The 21,192-nt window shown below is 31.9% G+C and overlaps 1 protein-coding gene across 2 annotated transcripts in view; it reads right to left on the bottom strand.

Annotated features, from left to right (window-relative positions):
* SEMA3A (semaphorin 3A) overlaps positions 1-21,192 on the bottom strand; it is a 381,041-nt gene that overhangs the window by 90,272 nt on the left and 269,577 nt on the right. For both annotated transcript variants that reach the window (XM_037736534.1, XM_037736535.1), the window contains one exon: positions 1,819-1,912. In XM_037736534.1, coding sequence (XP_037592462.1) covers positions 1,819-1,912 — 94 coding nt within the window. The remainder of the gene's footprint in view (positions 1-1,818; positions 1,913-21,192) is intronic.

The following is a 21,192-nucleotide window of genomic DNA, read 5'->3' as shown; positions in this document are numbered from 1 at the left end:
TCAGTAAGCACTATATACCTCTGAAAATTGCTAAATTATTTTACTATATTGTATAAGTTAGGTCTGGTCTTACATTTGAAAGTTCTTTTTCTGAGATGCCTATTGATCTTTCTAGCCACATCCTCTCCTTGACTCGCTGAACTTCGCTCCTTCTCTTTGCCTTTTCAGACACCCATATGGCTTTTTCAAAGATATTCAAATATAAAACTAAAACTGTGGAGTTGCATATTCTTTGTGGACTTTGGGTGGTTGCATACCATATGAACTATGTAATACCTACTTGTCATCATTCTTTCTCAGTGGAATATTAAAATAAAGAATCAAGCAAATCCCTACTGAGAAACATACCACAAATTAAAGGTGCTTCAGGCACACTTTTGCATAATGTTTGTTGAGGAATATCTATCCTTTTTCCAGTGTGCAATTTAAATAAGTATAGTTTGTAAGGTCATACAAAATATGACTCCTACCCTTTGTTTAAAACAACACTCAAATTTCAGCATGTACTTTTAAGGAAGTCATCCACAAGTAATCACTAGGCCACACATGAATAGAAAAATTGTAAATGTGTTAAGTATGCCGCATTCCTTCCGGTCTTAAACTTTTGTTAAAATGCTGCATAAATGGATGAAATGAACTAAAAGTCTCTACATTTGAAAAGCAACAGAGGAGATAATTAATACCATAATTGTTTTTTTCTTAATAGAATAAGTGAAACACGGTGATAAAAAAACACTAGAGAATACTGAAAAAAAATGTATCTTCATGGTCAATATGACAGTCAGTATGACTAATGTTTATTTTCTTGAGTAGAAAAAAAAATTATGTATAAGAAGAGAAAGATGGAAAACTTTATAAACTTATGATACATCGGATAACCTAAATTTAATTTTTAATCAAGATTATTTCAGATTTAATTAGAAATTTTAGATTTGAAAAGTTTATTATTTTGTTGTGCTATTAAATATTTTTGCATATTTTAGGGAAAAGGAAAACAAAAAAGGTACATTATTTCTACACAATTATGTAGAAAAATACATTCAAGAACAGAATCATGACCCAGAATTTTTTTATATTTTAGGTTTTTGGTATGCTCAAAATGTACAAAAGAAAAAACAAAACAAAAAAAAAAACAAAAAAAGATGAAAGAAAGGAAAAATAAAACTTTTAAAAATTACTTCACAGTTTGCCACTTTTTGTTTGTGTATTTATTTAACTCCAGTCCAGAAGTGGTTAAGAGAGTCTGGAAAAACTGTTTTATCTTTCAGTACAGACTAAAGTGTTACCTTATTTCTATCTACTTCTATTATTTTGAACTATAAGCATTCCCCACTTATCAGTAATGCTAAACGAAAAGAGGAGAAAACTAGAAAAGAAGATGGTTACAGAAAAGGGTAGAGGAAGTCACATTAAATATTTTGTTAGATTTCATAAAAAAGAAGAGCTAATGTCATAAATGGTGAATACAGAATGTATCTTCCCTTAGCTAATATATGTAATATGATATTAAGATGAGTCAGCACAGGGAACACAATGGGTCTCTGCCAGCTCTACCAAGTGGGGATGCATAGTAATTGAGCAGGCCATTTTAAGATACTATTCCATTTCAATTAAAAATAATCAGACTAGATGGTGCAATAAGCAAAACAGCATTTAGTGTTTCTTCTTCATTTTCAAACATTTGAAGATATCACAACCAATGTCCTTCTAAAACAATCATTATTTCAATAATGGAAAATCTTAGTAAATAAAAAAGAACATGCAACCTGTTTGTTATCTGTAGAAAACTCACTGTTTAAGTGATTGTTGACTACATACCTATTAAAAGAGATGCTGTCAGCAGCTTAGGGTCATATGGACTCTTCCCACGGCCATTTTCAACAGGTGAGTTCTCCAACTTAAAAATATTGTCCTATAGATTTAAAGAAAGAAAAAAGGGTTTCATTTATTTATAAAAAGAAGTGTTTTTAATACATCAGTTAATCAGAGAGATGTCAAGTATTCATGCATGTCCAACACAAGTGTTTTTTTTATTTGTGCAAACTTCTGAGATGGCAAAATAAATCAAGTGTATTGAAAATAGGTAATACTGGCCAAATATCTACTTAGCTTAATGATTTTTAGTAGTAGTTAGCACATTGCAAGTAATGAGTAAATGAACTATAAAGAACAGGATATGTCATGATAAGACAAGATTGATTATTTTATCACGTAAGTATGTTAAGATCTATCATAATGGTCTTTGAGGAAAGAATTTTAAATTTAAATAAAATGACTCATTTCCTTTCTTTGTAGAAAAGAAAAATAGCAATTCACTACATTAGTTGACTAGAATAAATTACACAATCTTGTCTATATGTACTCTCCAGAAGACATGCTAAATAGCCATCAAATTTATTTTCCCCACTATGTCCTTCATACATCTTTGGTGCCTGCATGCTTCTTGTGTATTTTGAAGTTACATCAGCAGCAGGTGAAGTACCTGAAATGCCTCATTCCCTCTCAAAGAGGGAAATATCCCAGGTTAGGAGAGTAGTATGCCTGGAGGTGGTGTCACTGGAATAACAAGCACATTATTACCAGGGGAAAGCCTGCTCTGTTGGGTCCCTAAGTACTCCGAAACAGAAGTGAACTTTTGACTACATATGAAAAATATACATGTCTCAAGGTAGAATGTGTCCAGGAAAGTGTTACAACAAAAATCTTGATAAGGAAATAACTAATTCATGATTGAGACCCTGTTGTCAATGTGTCTACCTATTGCAATCTGTATATGACAGTGGAGTAAATCTGGGGACATTGCTGAGCATTCTTTTAAGAACCAAGTGCCCTGGGAATTAATTAGATCAGAATATGTATGCTTTATCCAGTAGCACATTAAATTGTCCACAGACTGAAATAAAATAGCTTTTTGTATGGGAGGGGAGCAATTTCTCTACTATTCACATAAAAGTATTTTCTACCATCTTGGGATAGTAAATGGTGTCCATTTTATGATCAATAAGGATCATTTTATTTAACATTTAATATTTCTGATGGAACTAATGGCAGGGTTTCAAATTACTACTCTTAAATCTCATTTGAATTAGGGACGGAAGTTAAAAAAGGAAGAAATTCCAAGTGCTCTTGTTTTTATTACTGTGAATGAGAATTGCCAATTCCATTATTCTTTCTTTGCATTTATTCTGTGTTTGGTACATAGCTGTCCTGCAGTAATGATATTTCTTTAGCTTAGTTCTAAAATCTGTACTGTGAAATAATTTATGGGATTTCACAGAATTGTACTAAGTTACAGTGGAAAACGCAATGAGCCACGCACCAGACTTGGCTCTGGTTTTCTGTGTCTCTGAGCCTCTGATCCTAAAATATCAGCACAGATAAGGGTATTTAACCTCACAGGTTAATTGGAAGGGTTAAATTATTTAAAACATTTTAAAAGCAGCAAAATTTTAAAAATAGAATTTACTTTTATTCTATTAATAATGTTTGTATTACGAGTATAACAAAATAATATGGAAATTAACACAAGTTGTTGCTTTTATTTTCAACTTTCCTAACATAATGTGAAAGAAATATTACATAGACAATTATATAAATCACCAAATTCCAAACTTTTTCACAAATATGAATTTATCATAGGCACTTAAATGTTAAAATTATATGAAATGACATATTCTATTCAAAAGCTTAGAAGAATCATTAAAAGAATATCTAAATATATATGTATTTTGATTAAAAATTAGGAAATAGCAAAAAGGAATCATAAAATAGCTATACTCTATTGTCACAATTCATACAAAATATTAAAATTTGTATATGTAACTATTACAGATTAAAAGAAGCAGCAGAACAAAGTGGTAGTGTGGTGGAAAGTATTGTTATAAATATTGATAACATTTCTTGTACTTGGTAAGACATTTTACAATACTGACACAGACAAAAGCGCTATCCCCTCAAAGCATAACATGTTTACGTCTGGGATCATATGTCCGAGTTAATCAGACAATGCCAAGGTAGATGAGAAGTACTTCCAATCTCATGCATTTGAGATTACAAGGTAAACTCATTTGATTTACAAGGTAAAGGATTAGACGTCATAGGAAGAGAGGTTAAGCATGTCAGTTATGGTTCAAGAGAAGATGAAAAACTATCCTTCGTCATGGTGTCAGGTAATGTGTTCAAAGCTGGCATCCATTTCCTTTCCTCCTTTTTGTTCAACCCCATAAATAAACACTAAGTCATCTCTTTTACTGATACACAATATGTTTCCTTTTAATGTAACTCTTATGCAAATTTCTGAAAATCTACCATGTAAATCTTTATATTCTTATGTGATTCCATAGAGAATCCAAATAAATGGAATTTCCTTTCCAGTCTAGTGAGATGAGGACCTGAAATAAATGTAATTTGATTTTTGGATAGGGAGATAAAATGACATTTCTTACACGTTTGTAGTGTAAAATTCATGCCCATTACATGTAATAATGGGCTTTAAGGATGCTGAAATCAGGCAGAACTGGGTGTTATCTCTGGCTGTGCCTTTTATTAGCCCTGTGCCTCAGGCAAGTTCCTATACCCTTCTGAAACTCAGACTCCTGTAATAAGCAGATAGGAAAATCGCATAGTTGAAGTGAAGACTTCTTGTAATAATGTTTACAAAATGCTTAGCATGTCCTTGAAACAGATTTATTAATTTCCCTTAACCATTGTTTGTAGTTGTTACAGTAAACTTATTCTGCTCTAGGATGATTGAAATATCTTATGTCACAGTGGAAATGCCAGTCTATATTTGTATCAGTTAAAATCATAAGGTGTGTTTGAAATATGTGTAAATATTTTGACCTCTCACAATGCATTGAAAATTCTTCTTTCTTTTAGGTAGATGAGAAGCTAGTTGGAAAGATTTCCAAAAAAATTATTTAAATAAGAGAAAATACATTATTTTTCTTAATATGTGATATTCATTCAAAATGCATTAAACTGCCAATCCATTAAAATAATTTGTTGAGAATCTCTAAAACTTACATTTACGTAGAATGTGTGTGAAAATACTCAATTAAAAGAGTATCCTCTTTAATATATCTGATAAATTTAATGTCACTGATATAAAGAGACACTAATATTGCTGTTTCTATTATCTAATGAGCAAGACCTTAATTTAGATGTGTGAATATATTGAATTGTCATTAACAAATAGTGTTAATATAATTGCATATTAACACCCTATGTTATCATATAGAAAATAGCACATAGACCACTATCTGGCTTTACTTGGAAGGACTTTTGAAATCTGATTGCTACCCAGTGGATTTCTGTTTTGGAAGAGTGTAAAATGGATCACATATGCAAGTAATAAGACTGAAAATCCTAAGACCAATGTATACAATTAAACTGCATAGCTTATATGTCTTACTTGGGCTGAAACAGTTTTCACTGTAGAAATATATGAATAAAACTTCAGCTACATGGATTCTAATTGCTTTAGCAGATGCTATGAGCATATCATATAAGTTATTGTGCCATATTTTATTACGATTGCATCAGTTTTCAACACGACTGTTTTTAGCTTTCAAGACCACTCTTTTCCCTTTGTCTTTTGGATTTCCTGAATGTTATTAGACTGTGGTGAGGTAAGGCATTAGAGGAAATAATAACTGTGCTAATGTCTAATCCAAAGTCTTATAAATTATAAACCATTGGTGACTTCATGGCAATAAATTTTCTGAATCTCAATCTTGTCCAAGTCATAAATTTAGGTAACAAAGTTGTAATTTTAGTTGTTTTATTTAACGATTAAAACATAAATGACGTTTGTTAAAGAAAAAGAAAAGAAAGGAAAGGAAACCTTTATATTTGTGATAGGATGAATATTTTAGGTGGGAAATTTCATAAAATTATGTGACAAGTAACAGTGGACAGTATTAGAATGTATATTATTATGATTTTTTTTTTCAAATTGCATTTTCTCCCTTTCTGTTTCTCACAAAAGCCACTTTGGATGCCAGTTATACTAAATTATTGAGTATTCCCCAGTCATGCCATGCTTTGTTTTTCTCATTTCTGCCTGAGACCCTTTCTTTCAGCCCCCAACCTGAGGGTGACCTTTTCCTTTGAGATGAAATTCAAAAGTCACTTCCTGGAAGTCTTCAGAGATTCCTGCTGATATAAGTTGTTAGTCTTCCTTTGTACATACTTGAATTAATAATAGTACACAGGCAACGACTATACAGAGTGAAACTACTGGCTTCAGCAAATAAAGAGTATAATAAGATCTCAAAAGAAATATTATGCCATATTGCAGTTTGACCAAAAGAGATCCTTTTGCAGATCAAATTTATCCATAATTTACTTTTCCTAAAAAGGTGACTTTAGATCTATACTGTGCAACGCTACAGTCATATATTACATGTGGTTATTTAAACTAATCAAAAGGAAAAATTCCGTTCCTCAGCTTCATGAGCCACATTTCTAGATGTCAATAGTCAAATGAAGCTAGTGGCTTCCATAATGAATAAAGGCAAGTATAGAATATTTCCATTGTCAGCAAGATTCTATTGAACAATGCAGATCCAAATCCTGAATCCTGTGCCCTTAGCAGCACACAATATAATGTCAGCAGTCAGAGGACCTCAAGGAAGAGAAAATTTGACATTAGACCACAATTGTAGTAGAAAAAGTCCATTAGACTTACAAGGAGAGATCATACTGAAAACAGTTTAGTTTTTGGGGTTTTTTTTTTTTTGGTGGGGGCAGGAGTTATGCTAAGTGGTATTTAATGGCAATATAGATGAACAATTACACACTCTATTTTTCCTATATGTCATTCTTAATGTACTTGGAGTCACTTTTTGCTAATCTAAGCAGGTACAAATTTTACCTGTTATGTAAAGGTTAGGCCACGATGCACAGTACATTACACGTTCATTGATTTTTCGCATTAGAAAAAAGTGTTTTCTCTCTGGAACTTGCATAGCAATCTATTAATACTTTCTTCTGTTATTTTCTTTAAACTTCAAACTTGATATTCAGTGATGCCTGTATTCCTTTTTTCTATCAGAGATTTTTTTTTTTTAAGGTGAAGGACAAATCTAACTATATTTCTTTCAAATATAAAGATGGAGCTTTGCACTGAGTTAAAGTTCATAAAAGAATCAATGAATGAGTGAAAAAATTAGTAAATGGAAAAGACTGCAAAAACTACATACAAAGAATAGCAAAGACACATACAGGAGCTAATGAGTTAGCCTCTAGGAGCCAATAACTTAAGGATGGGACACAGATATGAACACAATTGTGTAGTAGATGTTAGCCTACAAAATTTAAATATTACCAGGTTTTAAAGTGAGTTTTGGGAAATACAATACTCTAACGTCTTGGTGGTATGTCTGTTATTATTAATACATTATTGATGCTTACAGACTTCAAATATCAGTCTACTCTTGTTATAAAAGATTAAAAAATAAAACCTATAGTTTAACTTTAAAGCCCCTTTATCTTTATAATCTTGATCCTTTCTAATTTTCATTGGACCTTGTAATTCTTCAACTGATTTTTATATTAAGCTTATCAATAAATATTGCCCCTCTCATAAAAGTCAATCTCACTGATGGGTAAAATTATCAAATTATTTATTTGCAGAACATAAACTTATTTCTGATTAAGGTAATGTATCTCCTGTGTAACCCATCATTCCAGTAGTGTTTTTCCTGACCATTTTTACTCAATAGAAATTACTGCAGACAGCTCTGGGATATAGGCAAGTAGAGAAACAAACTGGAGAAGCTGCTTGGGTTTGTGAAATATAAATTTCTGTTTATGGACATATATATTTTTGACATTTTCACCACTGTATTTATTTTAGAAACTTTATTAATTTATGTAAGTCTTTGAAGCGCTAATATATTAATGATTCAGTAGATACATACTGAGCTGTTACTATGTAAGATTTATATAGGTATTTGGAATATGGAGGTGAAAGATCTAGTTGTGAATCTCAAGAAGTATACCACAAAGTAAAGCAAAAAATTATATAGCAGTCATACATCACATACACTATTACAGTTTATAAATTATTTGTTAGCTATTTTCATTTAACATTTAAGTGTTAACAATGCCTTAAAACTTTATGTATATATTATTTCACTTAATCTTCATGACAACCCTACTATTATTATAATACTTGCTTTGCAGATGAGAAAACTGAGACATTTTGTATATAATATCACAAAGCTAATAATGGAGGAAGTAAGAACTTGATGATATCTTATCCCAAAGACATGGTTTTAATCATTATATAAAAAGGCACGATTCACAAATAAATATTATTTACACTAAACAATACACTAAAATTGTAGAAACAATTTTATTTTAGTGTACATATAATACACTAAAACAATTTTAGTAAAAACTGGAAACCATAGGCATTCAATATGGGAAGAGTGAATATCTGTTTGAGTGTATAAACAATAGCTTTATTTGATTGAGTATTTGAAAATGTATTTTGTAGAAAGACTGGTGTGTGTGGGTGTGGGTGTGTGTCTGTGTCCACTTGATGTGAGTGTAGGAGGCCAGTGGAGTCCACAGAGAGAGGGCAGAGGAACGCAGGGAGACTGATTATTCTATCTAAAGAAAACAGCACCAGCAAAGTTTCCAAAGAAAATAAATATAATTCATACTTGAAGAATAACATAAAGTTGAGTTTGGACAATGAGGAATATATACATATATTAAAAGATGAAGCTGGAAAATAAACATGGGGGCCAAACTGTGGAAAGTTTTCTATGCCAAAATAAGCAATCGAGTCTGTATTCAGAAGGTGCCAGTGACACAGGGATAATTTTAGCTGCAGAACAATAGCATCAAAGAGGTGCAATATTATGATGAATCTGACAGGGATGATTCAGAGGCACACAAGCCGGGTAGCAGGCAAAGAACGATTTGCTATAGCTTGGGGAGGGGAGAATTAGGTCTTTTATGCATTATGGCAGTTTAAAGGAATTTTAAGTGTTGTATTTTGCAATTTGGTCAAGTCACTTAGCTTCTTTAACTCATGTTTCTTAACATCTGTTGCATCAGAGTCCTCTTTGATGTTCCAACAAAACTATGGCTTTAAAAAAGCTAAAAAAAAAATGCTAAAAAATAAAGCAAATCATACATATCTTTTATCAGCAATCTTAAAAATTTATGGACTTTAATGTAGTCATGATAAGAAGTTCTAATTTAGTTATGCAAAGGTCTTTCCATTTCTAACACAGTACAATTTTAAGGTATTATCACTCTGAGCATCTACATTTACTTCTGCTTTTATTCTGTGTTTCCATGCTTATAAATAAATACAGAGATTTTTAAAATCCCTTTTCCTTTGCACTCTATTATGCAAAGGAAATAGTATTATACACTATTATGTGGAATTCACTTATTTTTATAAATTCATTTGTTGAACCTCAGCCCTCTTTCTTTTGCTAATCAAATGGCCCAAACTTGGTTTCCTGGCCTGTATGAAATTTCCTTACTTTCCACAGTCATGTCAAAGTTGCAAGCTATTAAGAGTCCTTGGATTTTCAAAAGAATATAAAAGCAATTACTAATTATAAGCTTCATAAAATTAGTCTGTCAGAAGTAGTTATTTAACAATATACATTGTGGAAAGATGCACAGAAATGTAACCCTGATCTCTGTCACCAAGTGCTGAGGAATTTAAAATATAAAGTCATATGAATAAGAAAGTATAATTTTCTGCCTTGTTTATATTAACCCTACCTTAGATTTAACCATGATTTACAGCCATATTCCATTAGAATTTTACCTTTCCCTTCAATAAAACAAACAATAAATTGCTGCAAGTAAGTTACTAACATTAATTGAAAAAAGAACTTCAGTGAAAGATAAAATTTTAAGGAAGATGTGTACCTATATGAAAATTTAGGTCTGAGTACGTTAACTTATTTTTATATTAATAGTTTTGAGTAGTTTTAGATGTATAATAATTATAATATTTGGTTTTAAATCTAAAAATGTAGTTGTTTACTAAAATATTTTTAATCAATAATTATAGTTACTATGCTTACCCAAATTATAGCCACAATTTTTTTCAAAAACTCTACATTTCAGGAAAAAAAAATCTTAGAAACTACAAAGAAACTATATAATAATCATTTTGACAAAAATGCATTTTACCTATTAAGTAGTAAAATTATTCCAGTTACATAAATATAAATATAATCCAATTTAATATTCATAATATGTATGATTGATTTTTAGTTATATCTAGGCTAGAATTTTTTTATTGATTAAAACCTCTGTTTCTGGAGATTCTCTAATAGAATCTAAAACAGAAAGAAAGATAATATTTATCATGGAGTTAGACAACATTTCCAGAAAGCCGATCTAAGTAGGAATGCTTTGCCTATGTCCTCATTAATTTTAACTTTTTTTTTTTGAGACAGAATCTAGCTCTGTAGCCTAGGGTGGAGTGCTATGGTGCCATCTCGGCGGCTCACTGCAACTTTCGCCTCCAGGGTTTAAGTGATTCTCCTTGCCTCAGCCTCCCAAGTAGCTTGGATTATAGGCTTGTGCTACTGCCCGGCAAATTTTTGCAGTTTTAGTACAGACGGTGTTTCATCATGTTGGCCAGGTTGGTCTCGAACCCCTGGTCTCAAATGATTTGCCCACCTCCGCCTCCCAAAATGCTAGCATTATAGGAAGGAGCCACTCTGCCTGGCCATTGACTTCAACTTCTATTGTATCCATTCAAATGCTTCTCTATTATAACAGAAATCTTACCTCTGATATTTTTGTCTCCAGGCATTATACAGCTTTCCTGTAACTTAGAATTTTCCCATTATTTAACCTTTATGGTATGTGTAGTAAAAATGTTATGGTTTATCAATTATGAAATCTAGATTCTGTGCCTCATTGTAAAATTATTGATTGTATATTCTAAAACAAGTTTTGAAAATAACTTTGATGTGTCAATATTTTTATCTATGAAATGAAAATCCTCTATAGATTCCACTATTAAATGAAATAAAAACATGTATTAACATAAGGAAGCATAAGTAAAAACTATAGAAATTTAGTTAATTATAATTTATTACCACAGATACATTTATGGTACACTTATGGCATATCTTTGCTATGATAGATAGCATGTGAATAACTCATTTTCTAGAATAATTATTGCTAATATCTGTTAAGCAGCTATTAGCCAAAAACAATCTCCTAAGTGCTTTGTAGGTAGTTACTTTTTTATCCTCATAGTATCCCCTGAAATATATGGTGTGATTATTCGACTTTGTAAATAAAGTAGCAAAGAGACAGGGAAAAAGTCATGATTAATTTCACTTAGCTGGTTTGTAGCAAAGCCAGGTAACCTGTTTCCAGAAACGGTAGTAAGTGGTGAGATCATAAAAACCTGATTTTTTTTGTACTTGATTTACTCAACTATGTTACATTACTGATAAACTTCAGACATAAAGTGCTGTTATTCCATATCTACTGTCTCTTGACATAACTTTGTAATTCCTGTAGTTCAAGCACATGTTAGGCCCTGAATTCATCTAAACTGAATTGACCATGACAGATAATGGTATATTTAATGTAGTCTTCATGTTATACTACTAATATATTAAAGGTAAATAGAATGAATTAATATATTTTCTACCTTATTTGCAAAAATATATAAAGCCACTTTGTTTTCAAGTTTGTGAAAAGTTAGTATCATGTTACCCATTCCCATTCTAATAATAATATGTACATGCACACAGCTTTTAGAGCTGGATTAAATAGGATTTGCCCTCTTAAATTTAAGATACCTGAATTTATCTGGTTCCCCAAATAAATATTGGGGCCATAATTCATCTGCTTTTTGTCATCATTAAAATTAATGGTAGAAACTAAGGAAAACAGAAAGCATGTGTATTCAAACTTCATGCAGATTATGTTTTTAATAGGAGCTTAATTTGAGTTTATACAGATATTATATGCCTGCCATGGTATAATTATTCAGCTATGAATGCCTGCTAACTCCCAAGGTATATAAAAATGAAAGAGAAAATCCTATCTTGGCTAGAATGAGGAAGTCCAGAACATGAACAGTTTACTGTACAGCATTTTGCCCCAGTGAGACCTGGTAAAGTAAGCTGAGTCAAAAGCAAATTGATGGTTCCCAAAAAGTAATGAAACAATTGACTTGATGTTTTCAAAAGTGCATTTTAAGTCTTCTGCATTCAAAGTTACTTTTATTTGTGATCTTATAATTTCTTAAAGCATCAATGTTTTTACTCCTAAATTGTGAAAGTAAAGCTATTACTTTTTGCCACTTCTTATAAACGTGTTTGTCAAATCCATGATTAGACACCGCTGGGAAATTTTATCAACCTAAATGTAAATATGTCAACAGAAAGGAGCATATGTCCTGTAAAAAGAATTGGAATCTAGTCATATGGTTTCTTTACATTTCAAGATTTTTTCAGAGATGCCATCTGGGAAGTGACGAGGCCAAAAGGATTAACATTTTATTTATACCAAACTTTGTTTCAGCAAAGCCTTGTCATTCAAGCGCTGTCATAATGGTATGATGTAACTACATGATTTTCTTTTAGCAAATTAGTGAAGACTTCAAAAATAATTGTTATTTTGACAAAGTTATTCTGGGAAAGAGACAATTCTGTCAATTCTTAGCGATAATGCACATTTTAGAGAGTAATTTGGGAATTTGGAAGATCCTTAAAAATATCCATACAATTTAACTTATTTTACTTCTGTAAATATATCTTTATGAAAAGAAAAAAGAACAGAAAAGCAAAGCAAGAAGTTCATCAGGGGGGTATGAGATTTAAAATATTGGAAAAAAAAAATTAATGCCAGTTGGGGGGAACGGCAAAGTACTGCCTATCTATGTAATTGATTATAATATAGGTGTTAAAATAGATGTTTATGTTCAATATGTAACTCAAATTAATAATTCTACTGTTTCATTGCAGAGGCAATATGGAATATTGTGACAACTATTTAAAATGTGTGGAGAAACACTGAAGAAAATGCATTAAAATATTAAGTTTTTAACATATGGGATTTGGGAATTTATTCTATTTATATGTTTTTTTCTCTATTTTAAATATTTTGTACAATGACCATACAAGACATATATTATAATAAGTAGGGTGTTTGTATCGCATTATGTAAGTCCTTAAACTGACAGTACATTGACTGAATCTAGGCCAGAGGTAGGCTTTATTACCTGAAAGAGTTGTGAAATTTTGAATTTGAATGTCTTTTCATGAGACTTTAGTGCTTTTCAAGGGACAATTTAATGTTTCAAGTACTCCCTATTATTTTGCATTAAAAAAATCTGTTAATATGTTCCTATATTTTTGTATCACTAGACATTTGAGTTTACAACCCCTCTAAAGCATTGGAACTCATTTGATCTCCAAAAACTACACTGCGTTTGTCCTCTAAATAATTGCCATTCTTTAGCTTTACTTCAAATAGCAAAGGTTTCAGAGGGTTGTGGTCATGTTCTCCTACTTCATGGTGGAGGTACTATAGAGTTTAGCAATTAATCATGGTTGGACAAGGAAGTTAATGGGAACTTCAAAGTGATTTGAAACTCTGCTTTAATTGTCATAGTATCATAAATCTCCATAGCTTTTCACTCATTGCTTTATTTATAATTACATATATAAATTACATTTTATAGGCATGTATATATAGAAACACATATTGCTGTTTAATAGTATGTCTCTGTTTTATTTATTAAAAAAAAAACCTGACTTTCTCAAGTATCTATGTCTAAATTAAATGTTGAACTATAGGGATATATATTTAATTATTGCAAAATACAGGCTGAGCAGTTCTTAAATAGTTATCTAGATATTAAGTGATTTCTTTTGCTATCAACTTAATCACCATAGAGATATTCTGTATTACCTGTTGAACTGGCTTTTAGGTCATTATTTATAATCCACTATAATTAATAATTGAATTGTTAATAAACATCACTGGTAAAAATTTTTATCTAGGGGGCAAGACATCTTTGCATCAAATAAAAAATTATAATTACATAATCTAGAATGAATCAAGCATTTAATTTGTTTTTATAACTACAATGTTTGATGTTAAACATTATACTGCCGGCTTAAAATTACCATTCACATTTATTGGACATTTATCATTCCAAATTATATTTTCATTTGGAGAAAACATATTAAATCTTTATTATAAATTATTTCGAGTAGTTGAAAGTTTGATTGATATCTTACTCAGCTTACTAATGGCAACTTACAATTCTTTAAAAATATACTTTAATCCCTGTGATTAAGAACTTTAAAAGTTTACATGTGGGACAATATTAACACAAAAATATGAAAATAGTAAAAATAATTAATTACTAAAGTTATAACATATATTCCTACACAGTTTGTGTTACATTTGTTCAAAATAAAACAATGCAAGAGGTTTAAATAAGTTGAAGAAAGAATGCACATGATTTATATCTATGAGATCATTGCATATATATTTAATATATATTTATTATCTATGTAACTAGATCTAGATAAAGATCTATATTTAGAAGAATGGTCCAACCCGAAGAATGAACTGATGTGGGAATGATAGGCAAGATAAACTTAGCGAATTTATATTTTCTAACTCTCTAGGTACCATCGAATTTAAAAAACTGGTAAAAAATTTCCCAAGCTTGTGTGTTATCAATGTTGATAAGTAATACAAACAATCATAGCTGGCTAGTCCCTAAAAACTATGCAAGCAAATAAATAAACTGGATGGGAATATACAGATACAAAAAAATTACTTTGGACTACTTATTACATCCATATATGCATACATACATACAAATAAATATATTCTATATTTTTTCTCACATATTTTAAGTAACATATAAATGTGAATATGACTTAATGTTTATAATCTCTTACCTATGCTTTAAATTTTGCTTACAACTATTTAAACATCTAGATACACACAAAACTATAATGTATGTTGTTTAAGAATAAAGAAACAGTTAATTATCAGAATAACTGTTTCCTCATTTTAATTTCTGCTCTCCTCCTCATTTTTATTTTTTATAACACTACTTAAAAAAAGGTTAAGGGTGGTTTGCCTCAAAGTAGTTGAAGAAAATGACTTACATATGAATTTTACCTTTTCACTACCTTCGCTGTCTGCCTCATGGTTTTCCTTTAATGTAGTTCTCTTCTAAATTGTATCATCCTTGTGATTATTATATTGACATGTCCTTGAGTACACAGAAGCAAGAGTTATATAATGTTGAAAGAGAACATATTATATGTGTTTCATTCATTTCCAATTGTGAACTATTTATCTGAGGTATGTGCTAGCTACAGAGTTAAATGGCAAGAATGAGCAGCAAAAAGTGGCAAGTGGAAAGTGGAAATAACTTAATTTGCTATTAACAGATCATAAGAGAGGAGTGCCAAAGATAATGAAAAAGGCATTGGGTTCACTGTGAAGTAGTAACTCCTGAGAAATTAAGGTAACTTCTAGTGTTACAGTCATAATTGCAGAAATTCTTCCTTACTAAATACAACAAAAGCTACTTGAAAAAGATATATATTTTAAATCACCTTTATGATCACGCATAAAGACACTGCTCCTTAATTTAAAAAGAAAGGTTATATTTTGCTAAACTTGTAATAATTTAGTCCCAAGGTCCTTCTTGAGGGTTAAGCAAAACCTAGGAGCATGTTGAATATGGAACATCTGCAAGCAAAGTCAAAGATGTTATTAGCTTTTGAGTTCAAATAATTTCTATAAATTACTGCTATTATTCAGACTCACAAAACAGTAGAAAAACTAAATTTTGGCTTTGTGGCAAAATTAAAATATTGCAGATGTCATCATCTAAGAGTCATCTACAACTAAAAATGCACACATTCAAATATTGTCTTCTCTTTACAGGGTCACTTAGATAATGTATGATGACAATTGATCGTGATATTTATACCTGTATTATGGTAATTATCATAAAAAAAGACGTTTCATACTCTAAATTTTATGTCAGAATTTGAGTCGCTGAACAGTTATCTTCACAGTAATATAAAACAACATTTTAAAAACTTAGATTGTCAAAATGTAAACCAGGCCCAAATTTGATTAAAAACCGATTAATTGGCGGGCCAGGCGTGCTGGCTCACACCTATAATCCCAGCACTTTGGGAGGCCGAGGCGGGTGGATCATGAGGTCAAGGGTTTGAGACCATCCTGGTCAACATGGTGAAACCCTGTCTCTACTAAAAATACAAAAAAATTAGCTGGGCGTGGTGGTGCACACCTGTAGTCCCAGCTACTTGGGAGGCTGAGGCAGGAGAATTGCTTGAAGCCAGGAGGCAGAGGTTGCGGTGAGCCGAAGTCGCGCCACTGCACTCCAGCCTGAGTAACAAGAGCGAAACTCCGTCTCAAAAAATAAGATAAATGAATAAAAACTGATTAATTAAAATTTTGGGGTAAATAAACCAATGTACAACAAGGGTTCCTATCTTTAAATGTATATTAAAGAGCACTAAATGATAGACACCTTATATGAGATGGTATATTTATACATACATATTTACACACATATTTGTATCTTACTATTTACTATTACTGTATTGAATACTAATTTGAAACCATATTTCTTTTTAATTATTATGGATACAAAATAGTTGTACATACTGTGGGGTAAATGTGATGTTTTAATGCAAGCAAACAATGTGTAATGATAAATCAGGGTTACTGGGATATCTATCTCCTTAGCATTCATCATTTTTGTGTGTTAGGAACATTACAATTCTACCCTTTCAGTTGTTTTGAAATATACGATAAATTATTGTTAACTATAGTCCTCCTACTGTGCTATCAATCACTAAATCTTATTCCTTCTATTGTATTTTTGTTCCCATTAACCATTCCCTCTTTATATCTCTCTTCCCACTACTCTTCCTAGCCTCTGGTAAGCATCACCATATTTCTTTTAAACTTTTCTGGCCAAGCACTGTGGCTTACACCTGTAATCCCAGCACTTTGAGAGGCTGAGGGAGGTGGATCACAAGGTCAGGAGTTAGAGATCAGCCTGACCAACATGGTAAAACTCCGGCTCTACTAAAAATACAAAAATTAGCCAGGCGTGGTGGCATGCACATGTAATCCTAGCTATTCAGGAGGCTGAGGCAGGAGAATCACTTGAACCTGGAAGGCAGAGGTTGCAGTGAGCTGAGATCTTGCCATTGCACTCCAGCCTGGCTGACAGAGTGAGACTCCCTCTCAAAACAAAACAAAACAAATAAAAATAAAATAAAATTTGCTATAAAATTGTATATAGATGCAAATCATACCAAAATAATTATTAACTCACATTAAGTAATAACCATGACTTTTAAGTAGTAAAGGCTTTTTTTATCTTAACATTTTATATAATCCATCTAAATGTATAAAAACACTAAAGTTCAGAGAAATTTAGTGACTATTCAACATCAAGATTCAAAGTTTTAGAATCTTTTCCACTAAATAATTTGACTCTTCCCGCGGTAACCTTTGTGGGTTACTGTTATATTTATTCTAAGTTCATAGTTAATAATATACAAGGCATTATTCCATTCACAGTAACAGCTAAATCTCAAGTGTCACTACTAATTATATTATGTTTCTTTTTGCTGACCTGTTTCAAGTCCAGATTTCTGCTTGGCTGAGCATCACTGATCATACAAGCAGTGGCCAAAGGATAGGCTTAGAAGGAGCACAATTTCAATGCAATATCATCTGGTCACACCTGTTTAATGCCTTTTGATTTTTGAGTTTAATCTGGTGGAACCATTTACAATTTTTCTACAGTTCTCTATTACTTTCAAGTCACTAAGAATTATTTATTTACTTATTTTCTTAATAATGTTTTTAAAAACTGATCATAAAGGTCAGACAATGAATGCCTGGCTGTTGTTTCTGCTTAGTCTATGAAATTATTTTGAATGGCCAAATAGCTGTAAGATAAAATCATGTTTATATTTTATTTGAAAATAATTATGAAATTAGCAGAGGTAATAACAATGACACAGTAGGAAAATTATTTATAACTAGTGAATTGTAATTCAATTTATGCAGCATTATAAATTTTCATTCAGAAACATTTGAAAATATAAAGGAGACAAGTCCGTTTGTTCCACAGTAAAACAGAGACAGTAAATTGAAAATAAATATTTAACAATTAAGTAAAATCATTTATAATGTAATCCAGTCACTCCAATCTTCCATAACATAAATCATAAAATAATTCCCATTCTATTTTGTTTAGAATGCCTCATGGCTAACTTGAAATTGCAAGTATTTGGGGGCAAAATAAATTTCGTATATTAAATAGCTAGCAAAATAAATATGGTTGTTCCATGTGATATTATAAAAAGTCCTCCTTTTAAAAAAGACAAAATAGTTTTTAGAGAGCTACTTATTATGTGGTTTTTCAAAAATCAACGTTTCAGGAATTTGACCTTAATTTCCCATCATTTAAATGTATGTTCCCTGCTATGGCATGTATTTGAAAGCTAACTCTTCTTTATTTGAAGACAGTAAAATATTGCTGATTCCAAGCTAGTATGTATAGGGAAAAATAACTTAGCTTTCCAGCTGATTACTAAAAAGCCATAATAATACCTATTTGCCTAAAATATCCTAATGCTTAAGTCAAAATCTCTGACCTTGAACAAAATAAGGTAGGGATCTAATCACAACGGTAAGTGAATTTTTTTTTCTTTATAGATACATTTAGAAAGGAATCTCTCTCAAATAAAGAGGATATCTGTGTAATTTAGTACCTACCAATGTGGGCTTCTCAAGGAATGTTAAGAATAAGGGTTAAACATGTGTCAATATTAGTGAGGGTGGATGCTTCATTTGGAATGAAAAAAATTTTTTTTTTTTAGCTAACTACATCAGTGGATGCACTGAAGTTTAGGAGGAGCAAAGGGAGGATAAGTGGGGGTGTCATAGGAAATGAGAACATAGATGTAGGAGGATATCATATTACACAGGGATTTAAAACTGACCATAAAATCATAGACACTGTTCTGGGAGAAAAAAAAAAAAAAGTAAACTGGTGGGCTAGATGAGAGCCGTGAGTGAACACATATGGAAGTGAAAAACTGTAGCAAGATGAGGACAAGAGTATAATGATAGGATCTAAACTGAGGAATATCCTGAATCATGCACTAAAGTTATAAACTGTAGCACAACTGTAAATGTTAAAATATTTACGGTTTTTTGCAAATAAAAATGTCTATTAACATTTAACAGGGGAAAAATAATTAGAAAACATGGAATCAATTTGTTGGACAATTTATATCATAAAATTAATTTTCTCTAACACCCTCTTTATTTTGTTCTAATTTTTTGGTATCTTTCTTAACCTTTTAAATTAAATGAAGCCAGTGCTCTCTTCTAAACTTTTGTATCTTCCTTGTCCTTTTAAAAATAAATGAGGCAAAATGGAAAAGATGCATATGCATGGGTTGTCAGAAAGAAAAGTCTTGTTGTTAGTCAGAAGCTCTAACATATCCTCTTTTTTGGAAGAGGGATACACAACTGAACTTTAAATACATTGTCAACCCAGACTGTTTGGCTCCCACAATTTTCTTTTTGCCATTGTTGGACACATTGTAAGTGTTTCAGCTTCCAAAGATATGTAGCCACACAGAATCAGGGAAGGGGCCAGAAAAATGCTATTTATCTTGCTCTTCTACCCCTGTTGCTATTATGAATTCTCTGTGAGTGCTCTGTGTGATAACGTCAAAGAGCCCAAACATGTACGTCAAAGGCAGAAAGCCTGTTGTTGATATGGCTACTACAATCACTACTACTACTGTCAGCCTTTGCCAGCACTCTCCCTGGTACAATCATTAAACCACAGAAGCACAAGTTGACAACATAGGAAGATGCTGGGTCCTGTGCTGGATCCTACAAGAGTCTCTAGAATGAGTATACCTGGCTTTGCGTCCAGAATCTGCTGCTCTGCAGTTGTGTATCCATGACCTTAACCTCCTTAAGGCTGTTTATTCCTATCTGATGATAACATATACACTTTGTTATTGTTTGTTTTTCATATTATATTTATAATCCTCACAATCCTCTCAAGAAAAAAAAAAGAAGATACCTTATGCTCCAGAGGGCACAACTAATAATTATGCCTGAATTTACAATAATTATATGCATGGCCAAGACAGGTATAACTGTTTGAGCTGTTGCTACATGAAATACATACCTTTACAAATTCACAGCACATAAGATGGGGTTGGTATACTGAAGAAATATTCTGGGAACAAGGAACTATTATTTCTAATCTTGCTCTGCCACAAGATGTCTTAACCTGTTTCTTCATATGTTCAAAATGATAACCAGGGGCCTGGTTAATCTGCTGGCTATGGGTTAACAAATGACAGAGCTGAGAAACAAAGATAAGTCCTGTTTTTTTCAAAGGATTAATTGGAAAACAGATTTCAGACCTGTAAAGATAAATTTAGTGGTCACACAACTTGTTTTGCCTGCTGACCAAACTCTCTTGAATTTGACTCTTTTCACCACCAAATTTCATAACAGAAGTCATTTTATACTTGCTGTTTTCCCTCAATTACCTGTTATACATTAACACTTTATTCTGAATTTCATTCCACTCTTCTCTTAGAGGGTCATGAAAGAAAGCACCAATGACTTTCTTGTTCCAACTCCCCTGGAGTTTTCCCAAGGCTTCTTTTGATACCTGATATTTTCATTGACTATTAAAATTCTGAGTGCCTTTTTTTTTTTCCCGGAGATGCAGTCTTACTGTGTCACACCAGCTGGAGTGCAGTGGTGTAATCTTGGTTCACTGCTACCTCTGCCTCCTGGATTCAAGTGATTTTCCTGCAGCCTCCCAAGTACCTGGGATTACAGGTACCCTCCACCATGCCCAGGTAATTTTTATATTTTAGTAGAGACGGAGTTTCACCATGTTGGCCAGGCTGGTCTTGAACTCCTGACCTAAAGCAATCCACCCACCTTGGCCTCTCAAAGTGCTGGGATTACAGGCGTGAGCCACCACACCCAGCCTTGACTGCCTATTTTAAGGTATGGGTTTGACTCTGCTTTGCATTTGTTCTGCCCCATTGCTATTTTTTTTTTTTCTCCATTTCATTTAATACCTGCTTCTCT

Source organism: Cebus imitator, unplaced genomic scaffold (assembly GCF_001604975.1).
Source record: "Cebus imitator isolate Cc_AM_T3 unplaced genomic scaffold, Cebus_imitator-1.0 Scaffold26, whole genome shotgun sequence".
NCBI lineage: Eukaryota > Metazoa > Chordata > Mammalia > Primates > Cebidae > Cebus > Cebus imitator.
Note: the sequence above shows the minus strand (reverse complement) of the source record. Positions and strands in the feature narration are given on the sequence as shown.